The sequence below is a fragment of the Hoplias malabaricus genome, chromosome 4, assembly GCF_029633855.1.
Source record: "Hoplias malabaricus isolate fHopMal1 chromosome 4, fHopMal1.hap1, whole genome shotgun sequence".
NCBI classification, from domain to species: Eukaryota; Metazoa; Chordata; class Actinopteri; order Characiformes; family Erythrinidae; genus Hoplias; species Hoplias malabaricus.
In genome coordinates, this window is record NC_089803.1 from 21,752,666 (window position 1) to 21,771,183 (window position 18,518).

The window sequence follows — 18,518 nt, forward strand, 5'->3', positions numbered from 1 at the left end:
AGCCCACATCAGTTGTGAGTTTAGCGCTGAGTTTTGGGTAAAAGAGAGAGGAAGAGAGCTGTAAACAGACAAAATACTCAGAAAATCCTTCACTCGACTTTGTGCTGCTCACAGGTATATGGCTTTATCCTCTAAATATGTGTGTGTTTTGGGCCTCAGTTTGCTGAAAAATCTGCTGTGGTGTGCTAAACCACAAGTGATTGTTAGCGCCAGCTGCACTTCTAAACAGTGTACACTGTCTTATTTCACTTATTTTCTAACTTTTCTGTTCCTTCAGCTCAAGTGGCTGAAATGTGCTCTCTCCCAGAAACTGGTTTTTATGGTCAACACGTGTGTCACTGCACTGTCGGGCTGTGTTTAGCTAAATATATGCTCACAGATATAAGGCTCAGCCTAACAGAGCACCCCCTCCCCACAGTAATACCGTATACAGAGATAATATTTTGAGACAGTATTACGGTATGAAAAATGTGGATAATCGCCCATCCCTAAATACGACCGTGTTTCTAGTTCTAGCACAGAATGAAAATGTACTCCACCGAAACAGACACACAGAAGGTGGGGCGGAGAATGTCATTCTCCCTCTTTTCATTTGCACGTAACAGGGGAACAAACACATTAACGTACATGTGCTCCTCCCACACACATGGCCACACACACAGGCACAGACGAACAGTCGGGAGAGGTGCAGCTGACTGTTGTTGACTGACGGCTCAGGCTGCCCGAGGCTCAGACACAGAAAAGCTTCTCCACAGCTTGTTACGGAGATTCAATCAAACCCTTTCATGTCGTATGTTAAGCAAAACAAGCAAAGCTAATCAAACGACTCCTTCACCCCCTTCACTGCTGCAGGACTCCTTCAGACACACAGCTTTTCATTAATTACCATCTCAGCAAAGGGCTGAAATTACAGCAAACAAGCCTAACAAACTACTTAGAAGTTCTGTCTTCCTGCCTACTGTGAGAATAGGAAGAAACAACATGAAACATTATGTACGTGAGAGAGAGAGAGAGAGAGAGAGAGAGAGAGAGAGAGAGAGTAATGAACTGAACATACAGCGCTGTTTATCCTCTGGTTAATAATAGCTTCTATAAGCAGTCTGGTGCATTGCTCTGTTTGCAGTGCCACTAAACTTTAGGATCACTACTCATATGTTTTGTTTGTTATTTGAAGAGATTTTTATGGTTGAAATAAAATTTTTCATCTGTTTCTTATTGGATTGCTCTCTAAGCACTGCATTAATAAACAACACACCAACGGGCTGAAATAACAACAAACAAAGTACAGAAATCACTAAGACGTTTTTGGCTCCAGCACTATCCCTCCCTGCTGAGAGAACACAAAGAAGGCAATGTATGAGATGGGGGGGGGGTGTAGAAGAGAGAGAGAAAGAGAGAGAGAGAGAGAGAGAGAGAGAGAGAGAGAAAGAGAGAGCGCTGTCAAAACCTTTATTTTAATGATCTTTCTTTTTTTAGTTTATTTATTTTGGGGGTGGGGTGCATTTGTTTTGCCTTGTATGCTTTGACAATATGCTTCTCGTAACAGTCATGCCAATATAGTTGTTTGAATCTTGATGTGAGAGACAGAGAAAGATAGTGGGAGAGAGACAGATGCAGTTGGGGGGAGAGAGAGAGGAGAGAGAGATAGTGAGGGAGATAGATAGATAGAGAGAGAGAGAGAGAGAGAGAGAGAGAGAGAGAGAGAGAGAGAGAGAGAGAGAGTGGGTGCGAGTGATGGAGTGGGGGACAGAGAGAGAGAGAGAGAGAGATAGTGAAAATGAGAGATAGTGAGAGAGAGAGTGAGAGGGTGATAGTGAGAGAACAGAGATAGTGAGAGCTAGCTAATAGTGGGGGAGAGGGAGAGAGAGAGAGAGAGAGAGAGAGAGAGAGAGAGAGAGTGAGAGAGTGATAGTGAGAGAAGAGAGATAGTGAGAGCTAGCTGATAGTGGGAGAGAGAGAGAGAGAGAGTGTGAGTGAGTGATAGTGAGAGAAGAGAGAGAGAAAGAGAGAGAGAGAGAGATAGTGATAGTGAGAGAAGAGAGATAGTGAGAGCTAGCTGATAGTGGGAGAGAGAGAGAGAGAGAGAGAGAGAGAGAGAGAAAGAGAGAGATACAGGGTTGCAGTCCAGCACTGATTGACTGAACACAGTTGTCTGAGGCAGACTGGGAGAGATCAGTGTAAACATTTAGCTTGTGTCACTCCTCATCTGCGATGTCACAAGGTCTGAGCGCTGTCACCGGCACAATGCAGCATGATACAGTCGGCCTCGCGGCTACATCCACGCAGCTGGTGCTCTGCAGGTAGAGCAGAAAAGTATGAGGAAGCCTGCCTGCATACCTGCCTTTATATAACTCCTGTCCGTCGGTGATACACCCTGTGGGCTGGCCTGGCTTTCATGAAGCTAACAATGCTGACGCTAATGGGCTAACAGTCCACGTGGGCTGCAGGTGTCATGCTGACCATCATCGCTCCCGTGCTGCCTAGGGTCACATTCTAATAGAAGGTGGTTGACGAAAATGGACTTCACCGCATTAAGTCAGACACTAAGAGCACAGATAAGACAGTGTTGTATTATTCCACTGAACGATCACTAAATTAGGAACATTGGATTAGGCTAACAATGGGTTGGTGCACCTTTTTGATTAATTACAGCATGCAGACACTGGGGAACAGACTCCTCCACAGAAAACTCGGCCCATGCCCGCTGCAGCAGCTCCGTTAGTTGGTGGACATTTTGTGGGCGAGTGAGAGCAGATTGCACAGCCCACTCCAGCATTTCCCAAACGTTCAACGGGGTTATACTTAGGTACAGGTGGAGAATTCATTGTTGTGTTCCTACCACCATTCCTGAGTGACACAGGGCACTGTCCTGTTGAAACACCTCACTGTAGTTATATGGAATATGGTATAATGATTAACGGTCCCTAAACTATCCCACCACCACCACCACCACCGGCCTGTAACACTCCAACATTCATACCTGGAGATGCAGCTTCACGTTGTTGCTACCAGATGCTGACCTGTCTATCAGCATGACTCAACAGGAAACAGAACTCATCACTGCAGACGACCGTCTTCCATGTGTTCAAGGTCCACTGAGGCCTTTCTCAGGCGATGACGAGTGATCAACAATGGCCTACATGTTGGTCTATGGTCGTACCATAGTCAGTGCAGGGTATGTCGTATGGTCATGGCTGAAATTGGCTGCACTGTACCATCACTAATAATGGTAATGGTAGAAACCCTCTATGATCAGTGAATTTCAGCAACCACTGTGGAGGTCCATTATTCAAGGTCCATAGACAAGTTTAAGATGAAATGGCATGCTCTGGAGCAGCTGCACATGAGCTTAAAGTTACTACACTCAATAACATTCATGGGCTAGACAGGAATAAAAGTGTATAGCACTGGAACTACATACTTCTCTTGAGTAATGGACCTCTGTGCAATACCTTCTGGATGAGCTGGAGTGGAGGCTAACTATCTAACATTAGAATGTGACATTTTCATGGCTGAATGCCACTGAAACCTCAAAGCCATGTTTCATCCTACAGAGCAAACCCTTCCTATAAGTGTACTAGCTGCAACAGCTGCAAAAAAACACTCTTTATTAATCCCCCCTGATTTTAGAAGAAATGCTAGATTTGGAAGCGCAATTTTGAGACACGTTCTTCTTCTCTGAAAAACAGTCAGACAGGTGGTGATGATGCTCATGCCAATTTGAGCATGGCCTGGCACATCCACTTCAAAACAAGAGAGCTTTCAGCTGCAAACAATAGACAAAGTGATATGTCCTTGTCTAGGCTACTTGTGTATGCGAGTGCCTGTATGCTAAGTGTTTGCCGAACCAAACAAAACACACGCAATTGCATGCATAAAGATGCAAAGAGCCAGACAGCCGAGCCAGCCTCTGTGAGCTTCTCCTACGCTTGCTGTCTCCTCTCGCTGGAGTGGAGCTCTGCTTTGCTTTTGTCTAAGTCCAGGGAGAGCAATAGGAGCCACACACTGGATCATCTTACTCTTCCCTGCTCATCTGCACTCAATCAATAGCGCTCTAGCCAGCACTTCCCTGGCAGCACTTACCAAAGGTTAATGCACATAGGGTAGCAAAGGCCCACGGCAGCCACGGTTGCCCATCTACTTCTAAGAGGTCGCCCCACCAACCTTCCCTTCCCTGCCTTGCTCAAACTCACACAATTAAAGGCTGATTCAGACCCTGTGTCATTTCTAAGCGACTGCCGGCTGAGGAGAGTCCTTTAAGCGAGACGGAGCAGTGCAGAACAGAGTGAGAGAGTGCCTCAGCTTTTTAAGGAGTCATGACACTGCTGCTGCAAACACTCAGTGGAACTTGGCTCTCGCATCGCACTGTCGAAACACTATGAGGCTGATACAGCGCAGAGTATAGATGCTTATAATGGCAGGGGAGCAAATGATATGAATTATGCAACATTATGCACTACTTTCCTTAACAGAATTGCTGAGTAGCCGGAAGGCGTAATTCCCTTAAATTAGGCCATTCGTTCTGATGCTAAGACAATCACTGGATTGCATAACACAGCAACTTTTCTATTATGCACAGGGTTGGGAAGTTGAGCTTGCATGGGTGGGGTGGGTGGACCACTGAGAGTGGCACACCAGTTTACATTGACTATACTTTTATTTAAAGTCCAAACTAGGGATGCACCGATCCTACATTTTTCCGATAACGATACATAAACTTGCCGTATCCGTCGATACCTCATACCAAACACACAAACGGTAATCAATCTTATTTTTAAATATTTAATCTAAACAGGGGCGGCACGGTGGTGCAGCAGGTAGGTGTCGCAGTCACACAGCTCCAGGGACCTGGAGGTTGTGGGTTCGATTCTCGCTCCGGGTGACTGTCTGTGAGGAGTTGGTGTGTTCTCCCTGTGTCAGCGTGGGTTTCCTCCGGGTGCTCCGGTTTCCTCCCACAGTCCAAAAACACACGTTGGTAGGTGGATTGGCGACTCAAAAGTGTCCGTAGGTGTGAGTGAGTGTGTGTCTGTGTTGCCCTGTGAAGGACTGGCGCCCCCTCCAGGGTGTATTCCCGCCTTGCGCCCAATGATTCCACCGCGACCCTGAACTGGATAAGCGGTTACAGATAATGAATGAATGAATGAATGAATGAATGTATTGGTCCCATGGATCGGCCTGTTTATCCGATACCCGATCCTGCTAATTTTGTTAATATCGGGACCGATATCCGATCCTAATATCGGATCAGTGCATCCCTGGCCCAAACAGACATCAAGTAAAAGCTATTATTTTTTTATTAATTAGATGTTAATACAGATACACAAATAAATGAAATACGAAGAGAGAAAATTATTAAAACTTACAATGAAATGTGCTTTGTGCTTTAAACCCACAAGTAATTACCCACTGCTTATGAACACACACTGACACTAGTGCATTTGGGGCAGTAAACATTAGAGTGCTGTGTAAAGTTTGGAAAATTCCACAGATATTTCATATTTCGAATGAACTCAGAGACAAAGACTAAATAAAACCACTGTTTGTTGTGTTTAATGCAGAAAGGGAAATACCTGGCCTGGATGAGTCCGGGAGTTCATTTCCGCAGGCCACAGCAGCCAGAGGGACACAGAAACCTCTAGCAGTTCTTTCAAGTTGTTCTAAATGGGTCACTACCACTAGCGCCGCATCAGTGGTCGCTATCCGACTGCTGAGTCGACAGCGCGCTTTGTTATTTCCAGGTTATTACAAAGGCGGGGTTATTAACGCGGTGTCAAAGCAGTCACTGCTATTTGCTTTGTTAAAAGCCAGCAGTGGCTACTAACTGGCAAACTAACACTAATTAGGGGTCTGTCAGCTTGAGGAAGTGGCCGGTTGCAGTGTGGAAAGGTTAGCACATGGCATAAACATGCTGCCAAGAAGTCTGCTCCGGCCGGGGCACCCGCGGCGACTCCAGCTCCACAACAACATACAGCCAGGGGTGGACCTTCTCTAACCGAGTGCCACGGCTAATGAGATGAATCTATCCATTACGATGCTTTAACGAGGTTAAATCTGCATGGCTGGTAATTAGTCTACGCACCCCCTGCATTAGCTCTCCTCCTCAGAGGCGCATAGAGAACTTCCTTTGCCAGAGGACATTACAGAAGCTGAATGCAGTACACTCCAGATGCTGAGAACGGTTGTCATTTAGAGTTTCTTTTTTCTTTCTTCCCCTCATCAGGGAGCAGATTGATCTGGCACAGTCATGGTGGATAAGAGTAAGGCTTAATGACAGACTGGGCAGCAGATCTGCACTGTTCCTAAAGAGAAATGCCATGCGCTAATTCTCGGTTGCTAAGCAGATCCACATGTGGGAGCTGTTCGCGGTGGTAATGGAGCAGGAGAGGACGGTTCCAGAGAGCAGGCAGCAGGCCGATTCAAGTTCCTCTTCACAATTCTCATTATTCAAATGAATGTCGTTGAGGGCTTATCGTTGTAGATGAATGCTAATTGTTTCTAAGCAAACGGTGTGCTCCTCAGAGCCTTGCAGAAACACATGGTGCCCATCACAACACTGCAACAAGAACCGTTTTTTTTTAAATGCTTCATCTCACTTTGTGTGGGACTCTTTTGCACAGACGAGCAAGGTTGAGGGTGTGGATATTCAGTTTCAGTGAACACACATGGAGTCCACGCTGTAAGAAAATGAGCGTTCTGAAATGGGCAGATTAGATTAGTGCTGGGGGGTTTTGATCTCAAGCTCGCCGACTGGCTTTGATCTGCACATCCGGCTCCTGACTGTGACGAGCGCACAATGGCCCATTTCACTTCCATTTGTGTCAGCTGTATGGGTGCGTGAAGAACAGAGCATGGATAAGGAGCAGCGCTCACCACCGTTTGCATTCATTCAAGGCCTAATCGCTCTCACTTCAAGCCTCGGCCAGCTGTGTCGTTCCAGAACCAAACAGGACCACCAAGAGTCCGCAACTGAGAAAAAGAACGCTTGGAAAGATAGCTGAAATTGTGAGCAATGGTGTGTTGGAGCAGGAGAACAGAGAATATCTGATTAAATCAAGTCTGAGAAGGTGCCATCAGCTCTAGTGGTGAGAAAAAAAAAAAAAGAGATCACTGCAAACCCCCACACAGTGACAACCTGAGGAAAAGATGGGCTCATTAACGCTGACACTTCATCTCATCCAATTAGCATCTCCAAAAGCACATAAAACAAAAGGCAGCATATTTTATTCTCAGGAACATCCCTCTCTCTCTCTCTTCAGCTTATCATAATTAAATTAATGAGTTCAGCATTCCTCAATTAATATTTGCATTGGTTTAAAGAAGGCCATCCACAGGGAAATACAGCAGCAGGCAGGTAAAGTCAACTCTCTGCCAGTGGACTATTTGTCTCTTCACTTTGCAAGTCACACAATGCAAGCTCACAGAGGTCAAACTATCTACAAGGGCAGGTAATGTCAACACCGCCGCTGTTTACTTCTCTGTTCCCATAATCAATGACCCCCTGACTTAACCTTTTGATTCAGAGGGCGGCAATCGCAAGTTTTAACTGCATTACACTTCAAATAAGTAACACAGAAAGGCACAGAGTTGATGAAAACAGGCACAGAAGAAAACATCTATTTTTTTCTAGGTTTCTTTTTCATTTAATTTTAAGACTGCGATTTTGCCACTCCTCCAACTACAGGTAACAACGCTGAAGTATTTCAGTTGTTATTCTGTCCAATTCTTCCTGCAAACTTGTCTTAAGGTGTGCAACCGTACAGAGTCGTGGATATTTCGTTTCAGAATCCTGCACACATCCTGCATTGTCTGGTTGAAGTGGAAGTGGCAGTGGAAGATTATGATGGGGTCCTCTCACAGTGAAAGAAAACTAGCTCGCAAGAAAGCTTTAATTTTGACTTATTTCACTGTGTAGAATGATATGCAACTTTTCAAAAGATTATTTCATGTCTGTTCTAAGTGTTGCCTGAATGACCAGAGATCAGATGTTTTTAAACAGTGCGATGTGTCAAAGGAACTGCAGGGGAGTTCAGTGAGACACTGGAAACGATATATATTTAAATGTCTGTTATATTTTCATCCATTATCTGTAAGCGCTTATCCAGTTCAGCGTCGCGGTGGGTCCAGAGCCTACCAACGTGTGTTTTTGGACTGTGGGAGGCAACCAGAGCACCCGGAGGAAACCCACACAGACACAGGGAGAACACACCACACTCCTCACAGACAGTCACCCGAAGCGGGAATCGAACCCACAACCTCCAGGTCCCTGGAGCTGTGTGACTGCGACACTACCTGCTGCACCACCGTGCCGCAGAAATCTGCCTCACAGGGGTTTAGGCTGTTTATGGACCCCTGGATGAGGAGAATACATACATGCAGAAAAGAAAGACATTTTTATTTTGTATTTTTTTGTAAAATGCTGCTTTTTAGTTTGTTTGCCAGTTAATGACACACAATAAAAGTCCTGATCAAATGGGATGTTTGGCCATTTATTTATCTATTTATTTTATTTATTTACATACTCTGCAGTAGTTTACAAAGTGAACAATGTGTTTTAATTCAGATAGCTGGGTGGTGGTGCTGGGAGTTTAAAGACCTCTGCTGGAGATGCATGTGTCTGCCGCTAGGGGGCCTGTATGATGAGACTACACGTGTGAAGGAGGGGAATACACTATACTAATGGTACCTGGACTACCACTACGCTGCATGCTGCAGAGCAGAGCTCTATAAACCAGGACTAAATCCAGTTTCCAAGTGCTGAGGTAGCTGACTGGACACTGGGTTTAACACCAACCAGAGACAAAGAAATCTAGTCCTGGAAATTAGTTTCAAGGTCTGAATTTAAAAGGTCTCTGTTGAAGAATTTCTGCTGCAATAAAACACCCATTTCTCCCCAGGAAGGCTTGTTAATTAGCTCATTAGTCTTAACATGTGTGTGGGGCATTCAGCCTCCAGGACCAGGACTGAGAAACACCGTACAACACAGTACAAGCCAAACTGGGTTGACTGATGCATGTGTTGAGAGTTGGGGGAGAATGATGTTGTGTACCTGGAGGAAGATTGGGCCTCTTCCTCTTCTTGCTGTTGTTCTCAGTGCCGTTCTCCAGAGGACACTCGGACACCAGAGAACCATTGGAGCTGCTGAATTGTAGGGGTTCGTTGTTGGTGGCGGGGTCAAAGGGCAGTGGATTCAGTCCTAGGGGAAACACAGGGAATAACACCCACACTGTTAGAGCACAGAAACGCTAGAGAACAGTACTTCGGAAGCTTGTCTTTTTCTGTCTCGGCCTTGACTGAACCTAAAGAGTGACAGAGAGGGGACACAGCCTGAACGAGTCTTTAAGTCCCTCTTTAATGCCACAGATTCATTTCAATAGCTGCATATTCCTCATCTCAAAAGGACAAAGACAGGATTATCCACACAAAAGCTCCCATTAGTTATTAACCCCTGTCTCTTAATAGAATTCCATTATATAAACTGACTTTGGGCTCAGATGCTAAAGTGGGAAAGGAGCACTACAGACAGCGATCAATAACAAGAAACCACACTTCTGTTTCTCCTCGGAGAAAAGAAAAGATAAAAAGCCAAACGATCTGATGAATTATGGATTCAATAATGTCAATGAGGATTCTGCCTCAAACCCATGGAACAATAAGTAAGTAATTCAAGTGCACATTTACCCTAATATACGAGTGCTGCGCTGTCATCTCATACAGTGAATGTGAGATGCTATTTATGATTCTGTTTGACACCGTTCTCATGAAATATTCATCAACACTCTTGGCTTACACTTGTTTTTCTTGGCTTTGTTTTTCTTAAGTAAACAGGAAGAACGGGGTCCAGGAATGTCACCTTATGTCCTGCTCACTTCTGGAACACTACCAGTTCACTTCCAGAAAGTAAAAGCTTGAAGCCCAGTTCACAGAGAAAAACTATAAACTTCATGCTTTAAAATCTGCAAAAAAGTGGAAATCAGAATGAAACAGGACCTTTGCGTTGCTGCTAATAGAGGTGAGGAATGATTATATCAATCACAGTTTGATTAGATGGTGAAAAGTGGCTGTTACAGAGTAGTAATGTTATTGGTTACTGTCCGTTGTAAACCAACAGGCTGCTGTAGGTGTTTTACAGGAAGAAAATAACACTTTATATTTGTGTATTTTAATGATATGGCACTGTGGACGGTAAACAGTGTTAAGTAAAAGAGTTAAGCTTTTATTCCAACTTGACTTCAAAGATTTATCATTTCCCCTTTACTCCATATTAGGGCTAGACAACAATTCAATCATTCATTCATTATCTGCAAGCGCTTATCCAGTTCAGGGTCGCGGTGGGTCCAGAGCCTACCTGGAATCATTGGGCGCAAGGCAGGAATACACCCGGAAGGGGGCGCCAGTCCTTCACAGGGCAACACACACACATTCACGCCAATCCACCTACCAACGTGTGTTTTTGGACTGTGGGAGGAAACTGGAGCACCCGGAGGAAACCCACACAGACACGGGGAGAACACACCACACTCCTCACAGACAGTCACCCGGAGCGGGAATCGAACCCACAACTTCCAGGCCCCTGGAGCTGTGTGACTGTGACACTACCTGCTGCACCACCGTGCCGCCCTCAATTCAATCAATATAATATAAAATATTTCAATAACAATGATACAATGAATGAATTTACAACTTCTGTAACTGACTGACATTCATTACCGGACACTGCTGTCAGTTCAATTGTTTGTTTGTTCTCGTCAGTTTATCTGTGGCCGTTATATAGTTAATAACTTGAAATTATCAATATCGTATCGACCGAAACTAATAAACATATCGTGATATAAATTGTGGCTATATCGTCCAGCCCTACTCCAAAAATAGCTGATCAGTAAAGTTTTGCACTGTAGAGGAAAGATTAATGGAACATTATATCTCAACCGTAAGCACACCGCAAAATAACTGCCTTAATCATCACATATTTGTCTCAAATCCTGATGTGAATTAAGCTCAAGGAGATTTGCTGATGTGGCTTCTCATGCAGTGGTCGAAAGTATGAATAAAACGTATGCTTCATTATGACTGCTACTGTTTTCTGCTATTTAAAGTACACTGTGGCCAAAGGTTTGTGGATACCTGCTGATTCTTGTGAAAATCCAAGGTATTAATAAGGAGTTTGTTCCTCGCTGCAGCCACAGTCTTTACTCTTCTGCCTACAAACTACTTCTGGACATGCAGCATACTTTCTTAATGGTTATAGTGTGCCGTACAGTGTTAGAACCCACAACAGCAAGATGAACTGGATGAATATTGCAGCTTCAGAGAAGTCTAAAGAAGGAAAGTCTGGACACTAAACAGAAGCATATGAGAAAACATCCCCCACCAAACATAGACACCCCCAGACATATCCTGATCTAATGTTGATACGACAGAGACAGAGTACAAACAGAAACCCAGCAAAACTTACAAAAATACAGAAAAAAAGGGGCGGAATAAAATCTGAGACAGAAGCTGAGGAGGGCAGAACCAGAGCCAGAGAAACACAGATGTACATGACAAATTAAACTTTGCTTCACGTGGCATCCTCTCTCTTTCTGGCTCTATGCAGAGCTTGTGAAGTAGCGAGAAGTCCTTGGCACGTAACGGGCTGTTAATGAGAGAAGAAAGCTACTGGGCTGTAATGATTCATGGAGTGAGCTCTCAGATGAAGAGCGGGGATAACATCAGCAGCTGGCCACGGCCCTTCACATCCACACACCGCCCTTCAAACACCCACTTGTACGTACACACACACACACACACACACACGCCTCCCTCCACTACTACTTCCTGTGCTTCAAACCAAGCCCTTGCTGTCACCTGACCCAGGGCCAGACACAAAGATAACCCCGAGACCCAGACACCAACAGCAGCAGGACATTTAGTGCTCTTTCACAATCCAGAGTGTATGCGACCTAAACTGGACAAATGATGAGCACTGACATTATCTCACTTTATGCTGTGATTGCTATATTGCTTGAAAAGTAATGAATCAGAAACTGGTTTTGTTTCAAGACTGGCCTGCATTATTTTGACCAAAATTATGTACCTTAATTGTAGCTTAATAAGGGATTGGAGGTTCTAGTCCCGCTCCGGGTGACTGTCTGTGAGGAGTGTGGTGTGTTCTCCCTGTGTCTGCGTGGGTTTCCTCCGGGTGACTGTCTGTGAGGAGTGTGGTGTGTTCTCCCTGTGTCTGTGTGGGTTTCCTCCGGGTGACGCTCTGTGAGGAGTATGGTGTGTTCTCCCTGTGTCTGCGTGGGTTTCCTCCGGGTGACTGTCTGTGAGGAGTGTGGTGTGTTCTCCCTGTGTCTGCGTGGGTTTCCTCCGGATGACTGTCTGTGAGGAGTGTGGTGTGTTCTCCCTGTGTCCATGCGGGTTTCCTCCGGGTGACTGTCTGTGAGGAGTGTGGTGTGTTCTCCCTGTGTCTGTGTGGGTTTCCTCCGGGTGACTGTCTGTGAGGAGTGTGGTGTGTTCTCCCTGTGTCCATGCGGGTTTCCTCCGGGTGACTGTCTGTGAGGAGTGTGGTGTGTTCTCCCTGTGTCTGTGTGGGTTTCCTCCGGGTGACTGTCTGTGAGGAGTGTGGTGTGTTCTCTCTGTGTCCGCGTGGGTTTCCTCTGGGGGCTCCGGTTTCCTCCCACAGTCCAAAAATACACATTGGTAGGTAGATTGGTGACTCAAAAGTGTCCGTAGGTGTCCACTCCGGACCTACCGCGACCCTGAACTGGATAAGGGCTCACAGACAATGAATGAATGAATCATGGTAACATTTTGGCCATATCACTCAGCTATAATTCTACACCAGCAGCCCAGATTATTAAAACAAGTCATAGTTCAGGGCGAGATGCAGCAAACTTCTGCGTACGGTGTTTATTCATTTGTACATCTTTGTTTACTTTGTGCATTTGGAAATGTCCATTAAAATAAACTCTGGTTTGACTGAGACAAATTGCTTTATATGAAAAGATACCGTCGATGTGATTCAGATTTTAAAAACCAGCAAGTCAGCATCATTTACAATGCATTTCTCATAAATCACTGTAATGTAATTGTACGCAATGTGGACTGCAAATAATCTTTACAAACGGTCTTAGAAATTGTGTACGGAAACAGTGAAAGTGTGCTTACGAGACTTGAATGTTTGAGGGGCCCAGTATGGGCTTCTACATGACCCTAAAATGCCTCCAGCTGCTTTGTGTTTATATATAGTATGGATACATCCAGCACATGCCGGTGGAACCTTCCTTACCAACATGGGGGGGTGGGGGGCACAGACTGGAAGAGCCCAGCCATGACAGAGTTAGAACAGAACAATGAAGAACTATGACTAAATTAGACATATCATCATCTGCTGAGCACCACAAAACTGAATCCTATATTAGGAATTCAATAGTTAATTCACGCAGAATAGATCACACACACACACACAACGGTAAGTCTTTTAAAAAGGAGAGAAGGAATAAATTAGGCTGATTTTTGACTATAGCACTGCACTTATGCCTCAGATTGTGACGCTTCAACAGAGTCACTGATGAGATTTAAATGAGTATTACTGTTCCTACTGATGATGGGTGCTGATGAGTCAGAGCTGCTGGAGATAATATACAACGTCTTATCTGACACACGCACACACACACACACACACACACACACACACAAAGTGGGAAAAAGAACGAAAGAGATTGATTCCGTGTGAATCACAGAATTGATTCAGTGTGATTTCTGAATCATATGTAAATATATTTCCTTAATATTTGCTTATATCAGACAGATATATAGATTTGATGGAATTAGATCTGGCAAACTGCAATGCCTGCCTACTGTGTCTACATCTAATACGTCTACTGTAGTTCAGACAGGTTTATGTATAGGCATCAGTAGATGTGTATATAAAAAACAAAACAAAAAAAAATAGCCCACAATTTGCATATCAGTGCATTCCTAGAATCAAGGCAGATGACAGGAGCAACAGAGTGTGCACAGAGGAGAAAGAACGAGTGAGTGAGAGTCCGAGAGAGAGAGAGAGAGATGAGGCGGTTGATGAAGGGCGAGAGGATGTGACTGAGAGAGTGCTTCCTGTGAGGCTCTTGCTATTCCGCACGGAGAACTGGAGGCTGCCGTCGGCCTCTGACACCAAATGAGACTCATGAATATATGCATGTGTGAAGGCACCGTTTTGATGAATGTTTCTCTATCTTTGTTACCTAAGACAAGTGATTTCCTAATGTGTTTACAGGGGGAATTTTAAACGTCTCCCGGCATTCGCGGCGCTCAGAGTGCCACCCTCCCCAATCATCGATGGCATGATGAAACCTCTCGTTCTGAATCTATCTCAAATGCCCTCCTTCTTCCAGCTCCCCCCTGGTAGCCTCCCATTTTGCGTAACCGTATTTCCATTACAATGTATTAGAGGGCTTTAGAGAAACTCTGCGTTCACTCCTCCTCCATCAGGGCTGCCGGGCCTGATTTTAGAGGTAGGGAAGAAACACAGAGAAAGACAAGACAAACTGTCTAAGAGGAGACGAGCACATCCTCCCCCTAATCCGACAGGGAAATCTAATGCTGCACAGAGTAGGGAAGAAGAAAAGTTTACTACTCACTCACTCAATCGCTCGCTCGCTGGTTGCGTATTCCAAAGATGAGCTTGTACATCAGGGACTGCAGCGTCTTTCGTGCATGCATGTACGTTTAATAAAATGCTTGTTTGCATTTTCCACAGAAGTGTGCCCTGCATGATTTACCACGAGCCATCTGGGGACATCTCCTGTCCAAGCAACATCAAACACACAATGCTAAGGAGCCCCTTCGTATTCTTACTGTACTTATGACTGCATGTCTGTCTGTGTACATCTGCCGGCCTGTCGCTCTTCCTGTCCTGCCCTCCATCAAACCTGGGCTCCATCTGGCAGCCCTGGCAGGTCTCCCCATCCACCTCTTGGGTAAGAAAGATGCTTCGATTAATCTTGTAAACATGTCGGGTGGTCCTGCTGTAAAAGTGCCTAATTTACACCAGCCCGTTTAATTAAGCTGGCTTTGGAGATCAATCCACTGCACGGTTCTCTCGGGAAGAGCAAGACAGAGTCTGAGAACAAGTGGACATGGTGTACAGAGTGCAGGTCATAAAAGAGTGTGTAAAAAAAAAAAGGAGGAAAGAGGAGGGAGAGGGACGAAAATCACTGAAAAGGGCACAATTGCTTGCTTTATGGTCATTTTATTAGATCTAAACCACCAGCACAATAGAACATCCAGCTCATGCCACTCTCACAGATGGACTTTATAGAATAGTTCCAAAGGAAAATATCTGGGCAGTGAGGACCTATTTACACCCAGTATTTTATAAACAATAAACACAAAAGTAATATATATTCAAGCAAAACTAGGATGTATTATTACCTTACAATGACAGCTTCAAAATCACTGTGATGCTTCACTGACCTGTAACCCGCAACTCCAGGCCCAGCACTGCAGAAACTGCACTATGAAACTTTTGGAAGAGTGTAGGAAACTGCTGCTCTAGTCAGTTACACTCCCAATTGTTTCTCCAATGTTTCAGGTGGTGTACCACAAGGCTCGGTACTAATGCATAGTAACCATTTTCTAAACAGATTAACATATTTAAATAAATAAATAATACAGATTTTCATTTGAATGACCAATAGGAGTGTAGTTCCTCTACACTCAAGATTCATTTAATATTTCTGTAAGGAATATCAATATTGTCAATTAAAAAAATAAAAGACAATGGCTGAGGACCACAAATGGCAGGATTTGTTCTACTGTACTGCAACTCACTGCCTAAATAAGTGTGCACTTGGCCCAGTGGCTTAGTAATAAGAAGAGGATTGTGTTCTGTGAACATAAATGATGAGTATATAAACATAAGAGGTTCACGCTTATAGCTTCAAGCATAAATGTAATAGCACCCTTTAGCTAAACAAGGCTTGGTCATGGCATGAAGTGGACAGGCTGCCAGAAGCCAGTTTCTGAATCTGGCCTGTCCAGGCTTTCTGAAACTGAACACACTGAGCTTTATTCAATGCATATAAGTGCATTTCACACAGAAGTCCTTTTCTTCCAGTGCATGTAATCCAAGGGCAACCCTGGACTCCCAGCCTCCCACATCTAAAGCTTCACTCCTGCTTTTGTAATAACACAGAAACAGGTTGCTGCCTCTCATCCTGTTACAGATATACATCTATGCTTTCTTGTCTACTCCAGCTTGTGAGTCACTTCTGAATCAGTTCAAAATCTCCCAATAAATTCCAAGCAGTTCACAACGCAGCTAACGGGGATCTGCACGTACCACAAATCTCCCCTTTCTATTTCCCCCACTGGTACTGCTCGGTCCTCTTCATTTCTCTTTCAGGGTTCATTCAAAAGCCATTTACATCTTTACGCTCACCCACGAATGGACTCTTCTACAGTAAATGAGAAAGTCTAAAGCTCTCTTTCCCATGGTCATCAGTATGTATGCATGATAACTCTGGGCTATCACCCCAAGATCTCTGTGGTTGGTCACGCTGTCTTCTCTGTCCTGCTCCCAACAGGGTCCATCCCCTCCATTAGTGCACAGAGCCGGCCGGGTTATTTAAGCAGCACTCAGCAGCTGGTCAAAACCACTTCTGCCCTTATGAGAAAAAGATGAAGGGAAAATATCACTTCAGCATTAGCCAGGGAAAACAAATAACAACAGGATGGCTGCAGAACAGGAAGTAGATTTGGAGGATGAGCAAAAAGAACAGGAGGCAAAGGCACCTCCAGTGCATGACAATGAGAGCCACAGCAGAGGACGGCGGAAAACAGACGAGGGCTCATTATATCTAGAGCATATCTTCAGAGCAAAATGGAAAAATGGGGGGAAAAAATCCATTTTCAACAGGTGAATGTAGTCTCAAACAAACACAGGGCTTCATCGCTCCTGAAGAGCCGCACGTCTTTACAAAGGAACACACGAACATACAGATAAACACTTATTGTAACCTTAATATTATTTATATTATGTTTAAACAAAGCCCCACATTTGGGGTGATTAAAAAATATATCAAATGAGAATGACTCAGCTTTACTGATTCAAAGCACCATTCTTAACAAGCAGAACAGCTTAATAACTAAATGTCAATGGAGGCCTTCCCCTTCCACATTAAATGTCATTTTAGGAGGCATATAATTGCTTTTTCAGAATTTTCATATTCAAACATTTAGTTCCACCTTAAATGGGTAAGTTTATGGGTCTAATACCGGTGCTATTCTTACATGCTATACTTCTTACTTGAATTTCCATTCCACCTTAAACTTTCATTCATTCATTCATTCATTGTCCGTAACCGCTTACCCAGTTCTGGGTCACGGTGGGCCCAGAACCTACCCGGAATCACTGGGCACTCCACCTTAAACACGCAACTTATTATTCCTTACTCTCTTCGTTTAGAACACAAACCACTTTGTAGCGTCTGTTGTAATTTTTCGGAAAGTACTTGCTGTTATTTGTACAGGAGAAAATTAGCCAACTGAGCATCTGTCTTATATTCCTGCTGGACTCTAAACTGTCTCCATCTCTCAAATAAATCGCCAATATTTACTCCGTCTCTGGTCGTGGAGCTTTTTTGCAGGATGCAAAGCTTTTTACGTTCGAATCGAACATTATCTCTGTTTGTTTGTCGCTTCTATGACTGCAGGATGCTGTGTTTGTGTCCACTTTGTGTGTCATACCTGGCAACCCGGGATGTGCAGACTTTACTGGGATTTGGGAGTGGGTGGGATCCCAGGCTTCGGAGCGGACACTCCTCATAAAGTAAAGTGATGCCAGTGCTTCAACTTAACATATTTTCCCAATCTCTGATGATCCAGTACAGTAAATATAATACAGATTGCCCTTTTAAGGAATGAGACTGTAGCTTGTTACATGATAAACTTATATAAACAATGCAGATGAAACATTAAATGATTCTGAATGATCAGACATGAATCCCTAGCAATTCATTACAATGTAGATATATTTACATTGCAAAAATGGGAAGAATGGCTAACCATTCTCTATAAACACATGTAAATAAGATGTAAATGTTATGGATGAAATGAGAGAGCAGATCCAGCCCAGATGCTAGATATAGGTGCAGTGATGACAGTTTCAAAAAGGAGGGAAACAAAACGAAACCCAGCATGCTTTTGTCATTTTCTGCCTGCCTCTATATGTCTCCATCCCTCCCTCCTTCTCCCTCTCTCTTGCTCTAATTTCTGAAGTTCCCTTTCAGAGACATGCTGATCTGAAGAGCCTGGTGCTGTGGGTAACAGCAGCTGTGAGGAATCAAAGACAAACCTGAGAGGCTATAAGAAGCACTGCAATAATCACAGCTGGAATAAATGTGAATCGATTACAGCAATGACAACAGCAGAGGCGCGGTCTGGGCCCATGCCTCATGCCGCATTAGCACAGAGCTTGCGTGGGGCCTAGGAGCAGGAGGGCTTTATCAAAGAGAATGAAACCGAGTCCTTCTGCT

At 44.3% G+C, this 18,518-nt stretch overlaps 1 protein-coding gene across 6 annotated transcripts in view; it reads right to left on the minus strand.

Moving 5' to 3' along the window:
* The window catches only part of enox2 (ecto-NOX disulfide-thiol exchanger 2), a 237,408-nt gene that overhangs the window by 105,852 nt on the left and 113,038 nt on the right, over positions 1 to 18,518 (minus strand). For all 6 annotated transcript variants that reach the window (XM_066669752.1, XM_066669754.1, XM_066669749.1 and 3 more), the window contains one exon: positions 9,047 to 9,193. In XM_066669752.1, coding sequence (XP_066525849.1) covers positions 9,047 to 9,193 — 147 coding nt within the window. The remainder of the gene's footprint in view (positions 1 to 9,046; positions 9,194 to 18,518) is intronic.